Source organism: Diplotaxodon limnothrissa, linkage group LG16 (assembly GCF_057381915.1).
Source record: "Diplotaxodon limnothrissa isolate DT_005_m linkage group LG16, D_limnothrissa_male_GT1.1, whole genome shotgun sequence".
Classification (NCBI taxonomy): Eukaryota; Metazoa; Chordata; class Actinopteri; order Cichliformes; family Cichlidae; genus Diplotaxodon; species Diplotaxodon limnothrissa.
This window is the reverse complement of record NC_140611.1, coordinates 21,373,553-21,393,547: the sequence shown is the minus strand read 5'-3', so window position 1 is coordinate 21,393,547 and position 19,995 is coordinate 21,373,553. Positions and strand designations below refer to the sequence as shown.

The 19,995-nt window shown below is 42.8% G+C and overlaps 1 protein-coding gene across 1 annotated transcript in view; it reads left to right on the top strand.

Annotated features, from left to right (window-relative positions):
• Positions 1–5,795: 5,795 nt before the first annotated feature.
• Positions 5,796–19,995, top strand: part of igsf3 (immunoglobulin superfamily, member 3) — a 75,663-nt gene continuing 61,463 nt past the window's right edge. The window contains exon 1 of the mRNA XM_085374518.1: positions 5,796–5,974. Coding sequence (XP_085230644.1) covers positions 5,935–5,974 — 40 coding nt within the window. The 5' untranslated portion in view covers positions 5,796–5,934. The remainder of the gene's footprint in view (positions 5,975–19,995) is intronic.

Here is a 19,995-nt window from a genome sequence, read left to right as displayed (position 1 = left end):
CAGTGTCTATAAAAATTAATAAAATTCTGCATGGAGTGCTGCTCCTTTGTTACCAGCTTGGATAATGATGTGATTCAGTAATCTGGTGCTGTATTAACTCTGCCTCCAAAAGCCTTTATTGCCCACATGCTTTCTCTTCCAGCCATGAGTCATGTCAGTTTTACATGGGTTGTGCGGTGTGAATGAGTTACCTTGCTCTGCAAAGCAAATGCTCCAGTAAATGTGACCATGACAAGCAAATAATGTTTTGTAGCCTGGAGTTGATAGATAACATCTGCCTTTGTTGCTGTTACCCAACAGCAAAAAAGAAAAAAGGAAAAGTCTGTACCTGCGAGGGATGATGATGAAACGCGTGTGTTGTTGTGTAATGTCATTGGTGTTTTGGGGCGCAAAGTCGAATGATTTCCCGAGCTCACCTTGATGCTCCTGCCTTCATGAGCTATTCCCTGAGAATATCTCGCCTGCGTGTGCGTCAGTTTGTGTGTGTGTGTGTGTGTGTATAAGAGAGAGATGGGCATGAACCAATGAATAATGCATGACATTCATCTGTGTTTGCATGTTGGGCAACACCCACATAATCAAGAAGAGAAAGAAAGACAAAGACAGACAGAGAGAAGAGAAGAGATGAATGCAACACAAATGCATGAAGCCTACTACAATTACTTTTAATGAAGATCCCAGAAAAAAAAAAAAGAGTTCTGCTGCCTGCATTGAAGAACGAGTGTGCACAGCTGTCCTTCACTGAGACACAGGAGGATTTTTTTTTTTTTATCCACACTGCTGCCAGAAACTACCGTAATTGTATTTGACTTGTTCTGCTGCTGACAATGTGTGTATGTGAACACCTGGTGTAACACTGTGTAATTTTACCTACAGACTAGTCTAACCAGGCTGGCTGAAAGCATCTACTGTGGTGTCCAAGGATTTGTTCATTTTATTCAAAAGGAACAATCATTATATATATATATATATATATATATATATATATATATATATATATATATATATATATATATATATATATGATAGATAGATAGATAGATAGATAGATAGATATATCTAGATAGATAGATAGATATATCTAGATAGATAGATAGATATATCTAGATAGATAGATAGATAGATAGATATATCTCGTCAACTAGCAGCTGGTCCATTTGTTCTGCCAGACGCTTGTGGAGTGCAGTCAGCCTCACTGGCTGCAGTATTCAGCCAGTAGGCATGAACCATGTCGAGGCCTGGTGCTGTCCAACTCTTCATACTGGAGACCCTTTCTTGGATGTCTGCCACTGTGATGGTTACTGGACCCTGTTCAGGGAGGTTGCTGTGGTCTGCCCCCAGATCCACCCGTTATGGGTTGCGTCCTTCTCCCATATGCTCTTCCAGTATTTTTCAGTATTGTTCCAGCCTTGGTGGTGCTGTTCTTATATTGTTCCCCTGCCACTGAGAGTACACCTTGGCTGGTTCTGTGGAGAACAGCTGGTTTGTTCTCTTGCCTTCTATCTGTCCGGTGTACCTCTTTAAGTGGCTGGCCAAGGCTGTGAGTCGTTGCTTGGCAGTTTCCAAGGCCTCAGGTATGGACAGCTTCCTGTATTTCTTAGGCACCTTCTTCTTCGCACCTTTCTGCAACTCCGATAGTTGGCTAACCTCCCTCTGTGCTACCTTGATCTTAGCCTCTAGCCTCCTTCTCCATGGAGGGTACTGCCCCTTGTGGCTGTTCAACTTGTAGCCAAGCATCTCACTGATCACTCATTCCAACACACGTATAAGCACCAGTACATATTATCAAGCAATCATGGCATCAAAGCAAGTGTAAAGAAGCGAGGACATAAAGTCCCACAAGTAGAATGCAGTAAGGGAGAGAAATAGTCTAAGAAAGCTGAGGGATGGAAAAGGAGACAGAGATAGCATGAGATAGAAGGCCCAAAAATTTGGTAGCTTGACAGTCATTTCATATTAATACTCTACATTAAGAGCCCCTATGATGAATAATTAATCTGCTGGAAAATGTAGTGATTTGTGCTCCTGGCAGGCTAATGCAATGTAAAATAAAGCCCCGTGAGTGAGTCTGTGGATGTACACAGAATAAATTTGATGAGTACTAAGTTTGAGCATAAGGCTGTATATTTGCAGACCTTAGCTTGGTTTAAAAAAATAAATAAGTCATGCATTACATTTGGTTTATAACACAAAGGTAAAATTACATCTTTAACTGCACCAATCACTGCGTGGTATAATAAGAGGTTATCTGACAAAGCAGTATGCAATCTTTCAAGCCAATGTGAAGTGTGGCATGAGAAATTGAGTAGTGCAGTGACTCAACCCACATTAAATCCAACATGGAAGAGTGGCACTTGAATCTAACTGTTTTGACCAAACTGGAGAGCTTATCCCCCTTTTTCCTCACTTGAACCTGGGAGCCAAATATTACAAAACACATTCTTTTTTTTCTTTTTTTTTGGCATACAAAATGCTAGAGAACACTTTCTCTGTTTATCTTCCCCTCGATCTTAACCCATCTGGATTATTTCCCCATTCCCCTCCTGCTTCGCTCATTGTCTCTGTCTCGTTCCTCTTAGGGAAGCCTCTCAAAATAATTATAAGCAGAAGTAGTTTCAAAAGTTTACTGCACATGCTTTCTGACTCCATCAGCACCCCCCCCCCCCCCCCCCCCCCCCAATTCCCATTTATGTCAAAGATCATTTAGGTAACCAGATTCAGTGTATCCTCTGTGTACCCCATATTACAGTCAGGATTCATCAGCACATCTGATTCCATGCTATAATGGGACTCCTCTTTTCATATGCAAGTTTATTATCTCAAAAAGCAGCTTTCTTCTGTAATTTAAAGCGACAACGACGTCTGCGCGCCTGCATTTCCATTTAAAGGATCCAAATGTTTGCGTGCACGTGTGTGAGCGAACTGCCTCTTTTACACTATCATCTGTGCAATACTGACGCATTCATATGTTGCAGTAGGAAAAAAATGCTCAGAGAAACCTAATAAATCATTCATATATTTTTGAGACGTTGTATGAAAATCTGAGTATGATGAAATAAGTGAACAAAACTCCCTCGTTCCCTACAATGTGCCTCTCAGCTATACAACGTAACCTTGCTGACACCACCTCAATGGATAATGCCACAGGGTACTGAAATAGTAAGTCCATATTAATAAAAGTAATAATAAGTGGGCCTGTACAAGTGTCACACAGTGCGGAACAACTGAAAGATACTAATGAGAAAGCTGTGGCTCTCAAGGCATCATCTATAAGGGCCCTGTTATGAAGTACACATAATGCAGACTTCTCTGTTTCCATGGAGACCTATTGTGATCCCTAGCACACACTATACTCAACATGCCCCTCAAGCTTTTATTCTTCTATAAGCACGTGTTCGACAGTTGTGAAAACAGGTGCAATTGGGCCAAAGGTGAACTTGTCTTTAGCGCTGACATAATGCTAGGCTCAAACAATGCTACTCTGGCTTTAGCTGCCTGTACAAAAACGTGGCCTCACTTGGCTGTGCAATAAGGGCTCTGCGGAGAACTGAGCTAATTTTAAGTGTGGAGCAAAAATGTAGATCAGGAGTAACACACATGCCCTACCTAGCCTGCTCTTTTTGGATGTGCATTAACTCAGCAGCACTAGACCTGGACAAACCTTTGGAAAAGCTGAGGCAGTAGTCCACATGCTTCATAGCGGTGTTTAATCCCATTCTCACTTACATTTTCTTGGCAGCAGCGTCTGCTAAAGCCTTTGTTTGCTCTATAAGCAGTCTAAAAGATGTATCTTTTTTCCCTCTTAATATCATGGCACACAGAGGGAGAGACAAACAGATGTATTCTTCCCATTAAACTCTTGTCTTTTAGATGTCATGTTGCGGTTTATTGACGCGCGTGTGCTCTGTAAACATCTCTCTGTCTCTGGCTGTTGTTCAGGGCCCACACCGTGTTCGTTAAGTTTCATTTGAGCTCAAATCCGAAGGCGAAAGAAGAAGAGAATCATTTTACTGCTTTCCAAAAAAACATTTTTTATGTTACATTCAGGCGGTTTCGGAACTTGCAATTCCCAGCTGATGAAGAAAATAACAGATGGGTCCACTGCAATTGCATTTTTTTTTGTACGCACATGCAAAAGGCCTACTCATTTATTTATGTGCTACACAGGAGGGAGCTTAGAGTTTTACTAAGTTAGAGCTTTTTGGGCTTTTCAATTCAATTTTTCAGAGAGCAGCTCTCTCACTTCACAGCTTCTCACCCGAGCAGTTTTATTTCACTTGTGCTATTTTCTGTCTCCCAGCAAACTCCCATTCACCCTGTCTATTTTAGATCCTGCTAATAATGGAGCAGCGTCACGAAAATCAATAAATCTGTGCTTATGTCAAAGCGATGCGTGGTTTATGTTCTCATAATCTGATTCAAAGAGGGATGGAGTTTCAACCCATGAAAGGTGAACTGCGTTTTTTTTCTCAGATATTTTTCTGCAGTTCCCAAACAGAGCGGCACCTCATTATGTTGATTGCCAGTTGTGTGTAACGCAGGTGGTGTATGGATTAGTGGGGGGGGAAGGAGAGGTACAAAATCTGTCTATAACACGCAGACTGCTTTGTAAATTATACATGAGAAGGCGACATTTGTGATCGGCGCAAAATAAACAAACACCATCAAAGAATAGCCTGATATTTTATTTTTCAAGTGATAATCATCGTGCGTTTATGCAGTAAACAGATGTTGCGCGAACAATTCGTGTCTACCTCAAAAAAGTGGTTGAACTCTACCCTGCAAATAAAAAGCTGGGAAAACTAGTAGCATAAGGGGCTTAATTGCCCTCCACTCCGATTAACCTATTCAATCTATCAACGGCCTGAACTAGAATTTCAACAAACAAATGCAAATGCGTCCTTGTCCCACTGCACCCCAGACCCACACGGCCGGGGCGTGGTTTTAGGGGTGGAGCAAGGCAACACGCTTTCAAGTTTTCAAACTGCCAAAGTGCTTGGTCAGGCAGAAAACAAGGAAATAACCTCCAGAGAGGAAAAGCAACGGGTTGGGTCGTTTCTTTCTGGGGATGAACTGCTTCATTTTTTTGAGCTCGTAAAATCTTTTAATAATCTTGTCAAGATTTAGACGCATAGTGTCTTAAATTAGCACACAATGCCCACTTGAATTGGCAGTAACAACTTCAAATCACTTATTTTGGGTTAGAGTATTGTGATCAATCTGATGTGATTTTTTTTTTATACAGAGTATAAAGCCTTGCTTGCCTCATCTGGAGCGCCCGCCCATTGGGCTTTCTGCGGAGCGATAGTGGAGAGATTGATTATAAGGTCTACGGGATTTGCCGTGGAAAAAAACAGAGCCTGCTTGGACTGCTTGCTCGTGATCCTGCGCTCCCATCAGTGAGGGGAAGGAAAATTATCCGGGACTTATTCCAGTCTGACTCCCAAAACCGTCAGCACTCCCCGCCTCCCTTCGTGTATCCAGATACGCAGGAGTCACGCCGGACTTTTAGTTTTTACTGAGGAGGCTGCGAGTGCGAATCACCTCCGCAGTCTCGGATGCGTAGTGAGCCGGTGCTGCGAGTGAGTGGGTTGGGTCGCCTAGGCGCTGGGCATACGCACACTTCATCGTCAGCGATAAAAGCAGATAGGTGAGGGTAAAGGCGAGAGGAAACGACATCGGAGGCTTTTTATTTATTTATTTTAAACAGAAGGACGTTGTAGAGAGGTGGGTCGCACATTTGGAAAGCCGCCAGCTGTGGATTTGGCTCTCAAGGAAGCTTTTTTATTCTTCTTCTTGCCTCCGGGGTTTTGTAGACCTCCTTATTTTCTGGTTCAGGACCAGCAGCTGATCACACTGTCAGACGCCACCGGCTTCTCATCTAAAAGGAGGGGATATTAAAAGTGGATCAGCGGAGCAACACACACACATACAATGGCAACCGGTGCGCTCTTTCTAGTCTGCGCGCTGCTTGGTAAGTCATCTGAAAAAAGAAGGTGAAAAAAGCTTTGAGACTGCGTTTGTTATCTGATTTTTATTTATTTATTTATTTATTTTTATCAGTGCTCAGATTTCCGAGATAAAATCGGCATCTGCTGTTTGTCTGTCACGGCACACCTGTATGAGACATGTCAATCAAACCGCTTTACAGGCAGGGGAACTGGGCTAGTAGTCATTCTGAGTCAGGTGGAAGTAGACTACTTCGGTTAAATCGCTGCAATAATAACAGATGCCCGTGAACAGCTGTGTGTGTGTGTGTGTGTGTACGCGGTGAACTAGGTTAATGTGATATTTGGTCTTTAGTTAGAGACTAAGCTTATACAGTCCTGCAGTGTTAAATGGATTGATCATATAGGCAACCAGCTGCTGTCGCCACACACACGTGTATCAATACATCCCCTATAGATGCACATAATATAGACACATCTGGATCTGTGCATAATAGATTCTGATGTCACCCAGTGCCTGCTCTGCTTTACAGTAAGTCATCATCATAAAACCCATTTGTCACTGTATGAGACCTTCCTGCAAATGCAAGTTTAGACACATTGATGACACACACACCACACACACACACTGATACAAACATTCATGCAGACATCACTGCTGACACACACATACATTTCATCCTGCCTGTGAACTGTCCCAAACAAACACCAGATGGCTTTTCTGTTCCTGGACTGGGTGGCCTGTCAGCACTGCTGAGGGGGGGCACAAAGGAGGGGGCGTGCGGGAGTGGGAGTGGAAGTCAGCCTGCTGGAGGCCCCCACTTGGCTTACCAGCCTGTGCCTTGCTTCTCATCCCCTTTCAGCACATCGTGAGTCACTTTCACTAGGATCAGACCTCTGTGCAGGTTTCCCAATTCGAATGTGAGATGCGCTGGCCTTCACACGGTCACAGTACAGATGAGATATCGGTGGTAAAAAGGGATAAGAGAGGGGTTTTCATGTTGCATAATCATGATTCAATTTGGAAGCCCTTTGAGGTGGCGAAGAAGCTTTTGGGTGCAAGGAGGGAGACAGTAAAATGTAACAACTGTCTGTGTGGCTCTTGTTGAAGTAACAGTGTTTAACATGATACTAATGCTATTATTGCCAACATTATCAGTAATGTGAACCTGACAACTGGGACGTAGTCCAAACCAAAGGCAGAAAATCACCACAACTGAAAAATTATAGACTCAGAGTAAATTATCTGGAACCAGTGTGTTAACAAAAGTGCAAATTCTCTGGCTCTGGCTCTTTAAATTGGAGTCTTTTCAGACTATTCTGATTGTTCTGTAAACAATGTCTGTGGGATTAGACTGCTAGTCAAACAAAAGCATGACATGTCTTTAGGCTTTGGTAACTTGTGATTGGTATTTTTCACTGTTAGCTGACATTATAAACCAATCCCCCTCGAGAAGACAGAAAAAAAATATTGGGGTGGCAATCAACTGGCAAGCAGTCAAGTTCAGTTATTCCAAAATAGAAGTAGTAATTTAAATCAGCATGATGGCATCAGGAACTTTTTAAATTTTTTTACTTGAATCATTTCTGTTCACAATGATTTCAAATTCTATACCTGTCCTCCAATTTTAGAGCCATCAGAGCCATGAACTAAATAACTAAATAACGTGTCTGAAGGAAAAATATGCTTATATTTCATATTAGCAGCACTGGTATTGCTATATTGATAATGCATCACTAGCATATGCACTGCCACATACTTTCATATCATTTGTCTATCTGTCATCTACTTGCATACACAAGCAGCTGTGGTAGGTTAGAGGTACTTGTCTGGCGGTGTGTGATCAGCTGTGTGATTCATTCGCAGTGTGTCAGCAAGCACATGTTTGAACTTACTTTTTTTATGTTTTAGTGCTTGTTTGTTTGTGTGTGTGTGTGTGTGTGTGTGTGTGTGTGTGTGTGTGTGTGTGTGTGTGAGTGATAAGGAAGAACATAATAAAGATGGCTGACAGCTGTGATAGATGAAGGCTGTATCAGTCATTATTAAAGACAGAGGTGCCACTTACACATTCTTTTGGCAGGCAAATCTTATATTGGCTTATTTATGCTGCTGAGTTTGCAACCAGGTACGTGTGTGTGTGTCTGTGTGTGTGTGTGTGTTTATTTGTGGCACCAGGGTATATGATATAAAGCTTATAAAAGGAGTCGCCTGAAGGAACGAATATTTATTAGCTTTACAAACAGAATGTCTTCCTTCTCTCCTTCAGCGAGCGAGAAAGATGTCATGCTTTTGGTGTAAAAGTGTGTGTGCTTTGTGCGGACATTCTTCTGTTTGTGTGAGTGTGTTTGAAACCGGGCAGCCAACTTGCTATCCAACATGTTCCAGTTTATGTAACTAAACTGGAAGTGTGATATGTGCGAGGCTGTCAAGTTTAACTGCGAAATGCCTCAGTGGTTTCCGTTTACTGGGTTGATAGAAGAGCGGCCAGTGGATGCTCAGGTTCTGATGAGCTGCCATTGGTTCTGTTGAGCTCGTCTAAGAGCAGCTTCACACTGTTTAGCGCAAAATCCTGACGCCTGTGTGTGTGTTTCACATTTTGTATCTCTGTATTTGTCGAATATCTCTTCCAACTTGCATAACAAGATCTGTTTTTACCTTGTTCTCATGACGCTTAAACGCGTTATGAATGAATTTGCATAAACCTGCATGAGACGGTTAGTTATGGGGATGGGAAGGGAGTAATACAGGTTTTTAACGTGTAGTATACCTAGTATAGCTATGTAACATCGATAAAATCAGGTCTCATATCAGGCACTACAAACTCTATACCAATGATTTATGTTTTAGCTCATCCCTTACAAACTATGAAGAAGTGGATCTATACTATAATGGTTTAAGCATTTGTGGTTTACACATTGGCCTATCAAGTGTGCTATATAGCTCAGATATGCTGGTCTAGCGGCTGCGGTGGGCCCTTAAGAGGGAGCACTTGAACGTAGCTTGCTACAAAAGATTAAACGTATAACCCTGCTGTAGCATCACAGTTTTGTGACTTTAGTGTTTTTCTATCTTTTTCTTCACCTTTTAATTTTTTTCCCCCTAACACATTGGCATGCTAATCATGTATTGTCTGCATTCATTTTTAAACACGGCCAAGTAGCTTTTCAGGTCTGACTACAGTAAATTGTCCTTACTGGAGTGTAATAATGGAGCTTCATTCACTCAACAGTCTCTTCCTTTTGGTATTAGGATTGTAAGGAAAACACATTAAAAAAAAAGCAGAAATGATATCCTTTGGGGAAAAAGGTCAGCAGAAATATGAAGTTTTAGTGGAGGAAGTAAAACTTTCAAAAGTGATGGTATGGTGGTGGTGTGTGTGGTGGCTGTTTTCTTTTTTCCTTTGAGCCATCTCCCTTCTTCTCTTATGAGGATTTTGATGCTATTTTTTGATCACTTGTTTCAAGCCTGTAGAGAAACTGAAACCATAGCCTGTTATCCAGGCTCATTACAGTGCTATTGATCGAAAAGAGAAAAGTTTTAAGTACTTGTTGTAGCATTTGATTGTCCATATGGTGCCGTGACAATTGTCGCAAATGCTTGAAAGTAGTTCTACTTTGATCTCATTTTTCATTCCAGACAAGCTCATTACAATGTTTGCATTTCTTAATGTGAACAAACTGTATAATTAACAGAGAAAGAAATTAGGAATCTTACATATGAAATTGACTCATCAAGACAATTGCACATAACTGTTATAAGTGATGTTATGATGCAGGTTTCAAGGGGACCCATTACTTTCTTTTCCAGAATCTTTGTGTCATTTTAAATCACACCTCTTCAGAGTCATCCTCCCTTTTAAGCCAACTTTATTCTTGCAAACAGAAGATTTGAACAGCAGATACACTACTGTGCAAAAGTCTCAAGACCTCAGTCATTTCTCTATATGGAGACATGAAGCCAGACTTTCGTGTAGATTTTTTAAGGTGTTCTTGAGCAATTGTTCACCAGACTTTCTGAAGGAATTTCAAAGTTTTTCTCTGGACATTGGCTGTGTTTTCACTAATTTCAGTCCAGTTATTGTGCCTGTGTTGACTTTCAAGCTTGTAAGAATTACACTCATTATTTGAAATCTTGGTCTTTTTTACTATAATAATGGGTTCCCTTTGAGGAGAAGTAAGATGCTACATCATTGCGTCATTAATATAATAATAATAATAAATAAAATTGTCAAAAACAAAAGTTGTCAGAGGAATACTTGATTTACTGGAAAAAAAGTTTCTTTTTAGTAGAAAAATTGATAAAACCACAAAATGTTTCATGTTTTTTTTTTTTCTGTTTTTAACCATCTCAACCATCTATATTAAGAGCAAAAAGAAAAGTCCTTGGATATTCATCTTTTATTCTTGATTCATTCAAATTATCCTTACAGAAGCAGTATTGTTACATTATTAATCATCATCATCAATTAATAACAATGCTTTTCATGAAAAATGGACACATTTGAAAGTAATCCTTGATCATATAAGTATATTTTCACAACACATCTTTTGCAAATGTAATCTTCTCTCATTAAACAGATTATACACATTGAATGTGATCCATTATACTCCCACGCTTTCAAGGACCATGCTAATGTCACTGATGCTGACTCAGGCATTTCAAATTTTGTTGGGATTCAAAGTTTGTCGTGCCACTCCCTGATGCACACCCCGCCTCTCCTCTGTCCCGAATAAGAACAACAGCTGAAAGCCCCCCACCCGAAAATTACGCGCATTACAGCTTGTTTGCGGTCAAACCAGTGCGTCCTCATGCTGAGCACCTTGAGTCAGCTGTTACAGCACGGGGGAATGCATTTCATGTGTGTTTAAGCCTCAGCTGACACAAGAGACAGTGCCGTCTAGACACTGAGGCAGAAAGCAATAACTCATCGGCTAGCTGTTTGCATAGCTGATCTATGTTTATGGTATGGGAATTTTTGGTGCGAGTCCCAAGATTTGTTCCTCATTATTATTATTTTTTTTCCTGCTGTTGTCGCCAGAGTCAGAGGACCAATTTCTCTCTGTTAGGGGGAATACGAGCTTGTACAGCTGTCTGATTGCAGCGCTGTTTGCTCCCCTTGTTATTTTCTGTGCCTGCTGTATTCTGTAGTTGCACGCACGCTTGTTTGCATCATAAACACCAGACCCATCTCTTTGTGTATACCCATGACAGGATGCCTTTTGTGCTATTGTTTTTTCATATCATAACATTGTTGACTCGACAGAGGGGGGGGGACTACCAAAGCAGAAACAAGACTGACAGCTTGGCTATCATCCACAAACTGTGTGATAAGTTCCCAGTAAATATTCATTAAAGTTGGGATGTATAATGACAACAGAAGCTATTCGTCGGTCAACATTATGACTGAGATGTCTCGTTAGGCATGGATCAATAGAGCTGCATGAGTGGTGTTTTGTGATTGTGCCAGTATGGAAATGTTTTGTCTTCTGGGAACTTCCTGTGTCATGTGTACCTAAAAGCAAGTCAGATACTGGCTGGTATGCATGTCCTCAGGCCAAGGAATTGTTGCCCTGTAGTAGACGCCAGTCTACTACCCATTTGCTCGCACCCAATTGTGACCAGAGTTTTCCTACAACACCATGACCTGGATGACTGAAAACCTTCACAGACCTACAACACCAGTGTTGTCTGTTGTCATTCGCCCTCCTGTCTGCATCGTCTGAGTGGTGAAAAGCTGCAATTAAACTCATGTTTCCTTCTAAGGGAACATCCAGAAAACATCAGGAAACTGAGCAAACTTCTAGTGCTCACAATACATTTAAAACAAAAGTTCCTTATATGTACCCCCACCTCCCCATGACCCACATCGGAGTTGTCTCTCTCCAACATGGGGAGATAAGTGACTGAAGACAACCAGAGTTCTTGTAGGAGACTTCCTGCCTGCCACGGCGAATGAGGAAAGTGGCTGGAGCTGGAGACAGAGAAGAGGCAGCGTCTGCTTTGTGTCTGATCTTAACTCTGCTGCGGTATCTCTGGTAAACTGTCAGGCCTTTCCTTACATCATAACTCTGCCACATTCTCATTCCCGGGCCTGTTCGCTTATTCACGCCTCAGATCCAATCTCGTGCTTTGCGATAACATCCCAACTACATCCCTTTAGCCATTGAGTTTGTAAACTGTTCTTTGGAGCTGATTTGCATACGTGCCCCTGCTTCTCCTCACTCACACGCTTAAAAGGTACTCCAGCATGCCTCCCCCTCCTTCTCCTCCTGCTTCTCCTCCTCCTCCAGTGAATAGCCCCTGACCTCCATCCCCCACTCATTTTAAACAATACTGTGCCCAGCCCACCCCTTCTTCAAAGAGCACTAATTAGAAACTGCCGTCAAGTGTGATCCAAACCAGATATTTATCTTTGGAGTTTCAGGGGAAGGTGCTAAGTTTAACAATCGCATTTAGTGGGTGTATTTACATGCACCATTCTTGCTTAGTTATAAGACCAACAAACCCCCACCCCAAATCCCTGGGGGTTTTGCCGACTCCTCCCGTTTTCTGTGTTAGGAGTCATGATGGCTGGTTGACAAGAGGATTCCACTTCACTCCTACACACACACACACACACACGTACCCACAGTACTGAGTTGCTGTCCTTCCACGCTGCTACACTCCCCTGCTCCCTGCTTGATCCTCCACCCAAGCAGATCCCACGCGGGTGGGATGCACACCAGGCGCTGTAACTATGGCGACCACTCCCCCCACCCCCATGTCCTCATCGTCTGACAGACACTCATCTCTATGCCCGCGTTTAAAGAAGCACGTGCGCATAATTAAATGTCTATATTAACGTTTCTTTGCCTTCAACATTCCCCTCGCAAAAAGCGCTTGACTCACTTTACCGCTATGTTCTGTTACGGCGCTCGCTTTTACACATAAAACCAAAGATGTGCTGGCGTGTGTATGTGTGTGTTTGTGTGTCTAATTGCTTATGCATAAATGCATGAATTTACAAGCGCATGTCTTTCATTGCCTGAGAGGCAAAATGACTGACAATGGCAGAAAAAGTCTGTTTGAAGTAGAGTAATTAATAGTTAATTAGTTTTCTTTCCAATCTGCGGCTTAATGCACAAACGTGGGAACTGATAGCAAGTTGCCAGTCATACAAAAAAACCCAAACCTAACCAGTGTACATAAAGTAGACGCAGCTGTCAGGCATAATTGTACACAAGTACAAGATGGATAATGGCCAGAGATAGCTGTGCGGTTTTTATAGCTACATTTTCTTTTGCGACAATTAACGTGAACATTCGACTCTTCTGTAAGAGTTAGTCACGACTGCATATATTGTGTACAGCTTTATTATTATTTATATATTTCCTTTAGTCTTATTTCTGGAGGAATAGCTTGGTTTGGGCGTAGCTCTGAGACCGCAATGCTTTGTCATTCAGACCGGGTGGGGGATGTGTGTGTGTGTGTGTGTGTGGGGTGGCAGGTGGGGGGTTGGGAGGAGGGAATCAGGTTGGTTATGACTGGGGGGTTGGGGAAGAGGAGGTTAGTGTGGTAGCAGGTGTCCACATAGAGTTAATGCATTTGGGGTGGGGTGTAGATGGAAGCACTAAGTGCACTGAAGGTGTGTTCGTGTGTGCACGTAGAAATGATTGGCCCAGACAGACTACCTCTGTCCTCTGTCCAGACGCCTTTGTCTTCCTCACAGTGACAAACAGTAGTTGGAATTATGGCTGTATTTGCCATGGAAAAATTGTCACTTTCAGCTATTAATGTAGACACCTCAATGTGGCACAGACGGTCCTCCTTCAAGTTCTGTTCATCAGTCTACAGTGACTGTAGCCATCTGTTACACTGTATGTGTTTACCCTGCCTTTCAGTAACCCAGATTCCATAATTCAGGAGTCGCACATTTCCAGAAAAGCATTTCAAACACCTGATGTGGACCTGTTATATTTATATAATTTCCAACGGCATATTTTTATTCTTAGACTCTGCTCGCATTATCTTTAATATTGTTGCAGCCCCTTTCCCCCTCCTTTTCAAGTTAACGGTCTTCTGATTGGCTTTCCCTTGGAACCAAGATGACCATATTAGGACGCTCTCTGTCATCATCTGTGAGCCAAGAGTAGGAAAAAATAAGGGGAACCAAACATTTAGGGAAGTTTGAAGCTTTTGGGTCACAGGGATTGCTTGTACATAGGCTGGTGTGAGTAACTGATACTTTGACCACATTAAACACCATCATCACCAGTAATTACATGTTACAGCAATTATGTCATGAGATGTGTTAAAAATCCAACTTTCTGCTCTTTTTTTTTTTTTTTTTTTTTTTGTGATATAAATCATAGAGTAAAGACACCTTGACTCATTAGCGATTCGGGAGTCACTGGTAAACAATGCTTTGGCGGGGAAAGAGTTTATGAGCATCCACTATTATACAGGTTTATGACAGAAATTAGGAAATGCCTGCATAATAGGTTCCTTTGAATTTGCTGTAGCCTTGGCTGGAGCGTGGAAGACAAAGCATTACTAGCCAGCTCTGTTTTTAATCATTATGCGCCGTTGTTAAGGAATGACCTTCACGCACACGTTTAAGGTTTTAATTAAATTTATATGTCAAGCTACTGCTCTAGCTGTGTATGTCACAGTAGTGACTGTGTGTTGATTATCCGTTCCGTATGATCTCTCCGGATAAAACAATAAAACTTAAAAGCTCTTTTTCCGACGTGGTCCAACAAGAAGGCGAAGCAGCTGAGGGTGTAGGAGGGAGGATGAAGAGGCAGCTGTTCTGTCGAGAAGGATAGATTATGATCTGCTCTGCGCTGTTGACACTACTGACGAATAATGCCAGCACCAGAAATGGAGAGGAGAAAATATGAATCAGCCCACACACTGAAAAATTACATTTCAGCTAAGCAGGCGTATCCTTAATGCTTGGTTCCATTTATAGTGTAGTGGCCACTCACACTTCGAGCATTCAGCACCATATTGACGCAGAAGTAGGAATTAGGAACCCCCCTCGGCTTCCATCCTGGTCTCACCAGCTGTTAGAGCAACAGCGCAGGTGAGGTCATGACTGCTACAGCCCAGGAGGCCCATAAATTTGAACTAGTTAGCATAGTGAGGCGCGAGGACAGCATGACCCAGGTGTGATTCAAAGCAGGAGTCCTAGTTTACACCGAGATTTGAGAATTGGATGGGAGTTACAGAAATGGAGACTATAGCATGATTGATTTGAATGCAGTGAGACTTGAATGGCATTTAAAAAAAAAAAGATCTATTGTCTTTGAATCCAGATAGAAGATTGGATCCAATGGCTATTTGTCTAGGCAATGCATAGCATAGATGTATATATATTTTTTAAATAAAGGATGTAACACATAACTTTCTGGAAAACTGCAACTTGGGCTTCTTTTATGACACGTCGGTTTGAAGGATATAACTTGTTTTTATTTGTGAGCTTTATTGGTTGTTATAACCGGACAGTCAGACTAACCTAACTGGCTGCTGCCTGCGATCTTGCTCACCACGTTTACCTCAGGTCTCCTGAAAGAGCAGGAAAGCAAATAAGTATTCATTCACACACGGACACATTTGTATTTCACGGAATGTCAAACAATCTCTCCCAAAAATTGGCTCAGTCTCACTTGTTCTCTCTCCCCCCACCCCCCGAAAAAATTTTTTATATATACGAAATAAAAATAGAACTAAATAACACTACACAAGGTACTTGCCTGTGAAGTCTTTGCGTGCAAAGTTTAGAGGGAGCATAAATGTGTACACAGAATTGAAGTGCACACTTATTCACTTACGTATATACGAAAATGTGCGAGTTAGTTTACTTCTGATCCTCTTCTTGCCCTCTGGCTTTGTTTTCTTCCATTTAACACATCTACCCCTTAGTGAATTCGGCCCTGTGTATCTGTTATTTATTATTAGTCTTTTTTAAGTCTTGCAATCATTTCCTATGTACTACTAACATCACCTCTGTCTCTTTACTTGACACATACAAAGACAAGATGGTGACATACAGTTGAACTGCTGTTCTACCAACCCCGTGGACATCCTGTACTCTGTCGTTGTCGCTGTGATTAGAAGTGTGTGGGTGTAATGGGCAGTTGTTGTAGCTGTTCGTCAGCAGTTGGATTGACCAGCCGGCCTATGTAACTGACCTCTCGTGGAAGACGTAACACTTGCTTTTTCTTTCTTCTTTTTTTTTTTTAGCCATCTCTCCCTATCACTCAGATGTTTGTTCTTTTTTTTTTTTTTTTTTTTTGCCTGTCCCGTTTGGCTCTTTTGCCATCAGAATTGTTGTCTAAAGGCAAAGAAAGATGCCCAACGGATTTACTTTACCAAACTGACCATCCCAGCCTTGCCGTAATGGTCCATTTGATTCACCTTTTATTGTTTATTTTATTTTCACTTACTGAATACAGGACAGACTTGACTGGGGGAAAGAAGGGGAGAAAGAAAGAGGGAAAGAGAAACAGCTGAGAAGAGGGACGGGGGAGAAGGGCAAAAGACAAAAACCAACAGAACGGGCAGAGAAAAAAAATGCATATATCAATCACCTGGGTCACCTGCTGAGAAAGAAAAAAGAAAGCAAGCAGAAGAGAACAAGAGTAATAGAATAAACAACATCACAATGATATATGGGAATATGACAGTAAATACTAAATGTTAAACATTATTGTGCAGCACATAAGATCAACAGAACACAGTGTGCTTTGAGGTAGGAGCCAAAAAGGGTGTAGTTTGTGGGTGTGAGCACCCGTGTGTACACCTGTGAGCATGGACGCGCTTGTTTTTTGTTTTTTAAAAGGTTCCTTCATGTAATAATCTGCTAGAGGGTGTGGGGGGGCCACAGCCCCGTCCTCCAGGGCGTGAAGCAGGTGTGGAGGAGATCAAAACTCCAGACATCCAGAGGCCCCCAGAACACAAGAGACCAAGGAAGACCAACAGAGGGGCAGCTGCGCCACTGTCCCGGAAAGAGCTGAGGAGAGTCCCAGATGAGGGCTCACTCAGCAGCCGCGGAGCAGAAGCCAGGGGGGGTTGCAGTGACGCGCCCGTGAGCTCCGCCGGCAGCCAGCTGTGCCAGAGTGACCGAGCCCCAGGCCGAGAGGCCGGGGGCACCCCACCTCCGAAGTGGCCGGAGCGAGCCCCAGGCTCCAGGCCCCGATAAGCGGCCACCAAGGAGTGAGCCGGTGTGTACCTGGACGCCCATCCCCGGACACAAAGAACCACCAACGCACCGATGTCTGAGGGGGTCCGCCACTGGCAGGGGAAGTGGTGGTAGGGGGAGATAGGCCTCCAAACCTTGGAGGGCCTGAGATGTCCCCAGAGAGGTGGCGCCTGACACCCAACCTGACATATAGACACAGACATACAGGCACACACAGATACAAACATCCATTCCCACCCTCATGCTCTCATATGCACTTACTCCACACTCAACCAACGTGGAGACAGACATAAAGAGACGTTGTACACATGATCACACTCCCCAAGCGTACTCTACAAACCGGGTCTAGGTGCCCCCGCCCCTGGAGGGGGGAACTGCACCCAGACCCAGGTGGTGTTTCCCTTTTCCCTGCGGTGGGGGGAGGCAGACCGCCCCGACTCCGCAGCAGCAGGAAGGCTCCACACTCCAGACCGCAGTCGGACGGCCAACTCCTCCTCCTAGTCCTAGCCCCCCTGCTCCAGCAGGTCGCAGAGAATGGGGGTGAGAGAAGACTCCAAACCTCCCTCCACCCGCTCATTGTAATGTTGATGCATGTGTGTTCTAAGGTGCATTTAAAACCCAGGAGGGCTTGGAGCTACCTGCCAGAGAGCAGCAGGTAAGCGCATGGTCCCTCCTGCTAGCCCTCAATGTCTACGTGTATTTAAAATTGAGAGGTGGGCAACGATGCCAGGGGTGGGGTGTACACCCTGATGGTACTTTGGACTCCGTGTATCGTGCCCACCCCCAAGATCCTATATGTATGTGTAATGAGAGTGTGAGTAATGTGAATGTCTAAGTTGTGGGATAAAATTGAGGCAGAGGCAGCCAGAAGGGGACTCAGATGTTTGTTCGACAGTGCCTTGAGGGAAAACATTTAGTTTTTCACTTAAGTACAAAAGATAAGATGCTCCCACTTAATAAATGAGGCTGTCAATATTAAAGATTCTGAAGCTGGAACAAGGGTCAGAGGTTTTTAAAAACAGCCCTGCTGCAGCGACTTCTACAATCTGACACACGCCATGATTATCGCTGCAGGAACGACACGGATGGCAAGAGGAGTAAGAGGACAAGGCCTGAATTGCAATATTCGATGCTGTCTAGAGTCTCTCCAATACGATGAGAAAACTATAGGAAATAAAGTCGGGTATTGTCATCAATCTATTGCTGGGTTTACATTTGGATGATTACATAGTGCCATGTGGAAAGCCTGACAAGCCGAATGTTAAATTTATTCTGCAGAGGCAACGTGAAGAATTTTAGTCTGTTAAATCACATTTCTTTTGCACAGACACTTTCACGTAAGAGGCATTACAAAAATACAATTCGTGCTCTTTGCGGCGCACGATATGATTTAGCATGTAAAGGTTTATTTTGTTGGACAGTTTTGAGAAAGAAGCTAGAATTTGTATTGTGATCATACCCTTACTGACTGCTAATGTGCCCCTCTTGCATTAAAAAAAAATCTCTCTTCATTGATCTTCTTTCCTTCTGTTTTGCCTCATCTTGGAATCTCTCTGTGTCTTTGGCACTCTTGCTGTCTCTGGTAATGATGTTAACAGGGTCAAATGCTTTCAGGGGCCTAGAGGGAGAAATATACAGAGTGATTTTGGAGTATGGTTAATGAGTGCAGGGAAGAGTGGACAGGAAAATATTCGTCATCGCTCTTTGGTCTTTATTTCTTTCTGTAACACAAATGGCAGCACATTATTTAGCAGCATGCCTACACACTCACTGGCCACTTTGTTAGGTACACCTGTTCAACTGCAGGTTAATACAGATATTTAAGTAGCCAATTGCATGGCAGCATTTAGGCCATGCGTTTAAACATGTGCACAACGGTAAGATGACCTGATGAAGTTCAATCTGAGCACCAGAACTGGTAAGAAAGGTGGTTTAAGCAACCTTGAATGGCATGGTTGTTAGGATCAGATGGGCTTGTTTGAGTCTGAAATTGCTGATCTAGTGGGATTTTCCTGTACCACCATCTCTAGGGCTTACAGAGAATGGTCTGAAAATGAGAAAATCTCAAGTGAGCAGCAGTTCTCTGGGTGAAAATACCTTGTTGATGCCAAAGCAAAATGGCCAGACTGCTGATATGGAGGCAACGGCAACTCAAATAACCACTTGTTAAAACCAATGTATGCAGAAGAGAATCTTTGAATACAAAAAGTGATTAACCTTGAAACAGACAGACTGCCACAGCAGAAGACTACACCAGACGCTTCACCTATCAGCTAAGAACAGGAAACTAAGGCTAGACTCACCAAAATTGGCCATTAGAAGATTGGAAAAATGTTGCCTGGTCAGATTAGTCTCGATTTCTGCTACAGCGTTCAGATGGTTGGATCAGAATTAGGCATTAAAAACATGAAAGTGTAGCTCCAGAGTGTACCCATCCTCTGAATGCTACGCCCATCAGGATATTGCATCATGTCACAAAGCTCAAACCATCTAAAACTGCTTTCTTCAACATGACAATGAGTTCACTGTACTCAAATGGCCTCCACAGTCACCAGATCTCAATCTAATTGAGCGCCTTTGGGATATTGTGGAACAGAAGATTTACATCATCAGCTCCTGAGGCAAAAGGGGGTCCAAACCCCAAGGTGTAAAATATATATTCAAAAGCTTTGTGCATTTTGTAATGTTCTGCAACCTGGAGGCAACCGTTCTTCCCCTTCCGTTCTTTTTTTCCCTCTGCTCCCCGTGTAATCCTTTGCTCTTCTTATTGCTGCCTTACTCTGGATCATTTTGAACCTCCCTTGGGCAAACTGGACACTGATGTAGAGCACTTTTTTTATATGTAGCATGTTCATATGTTT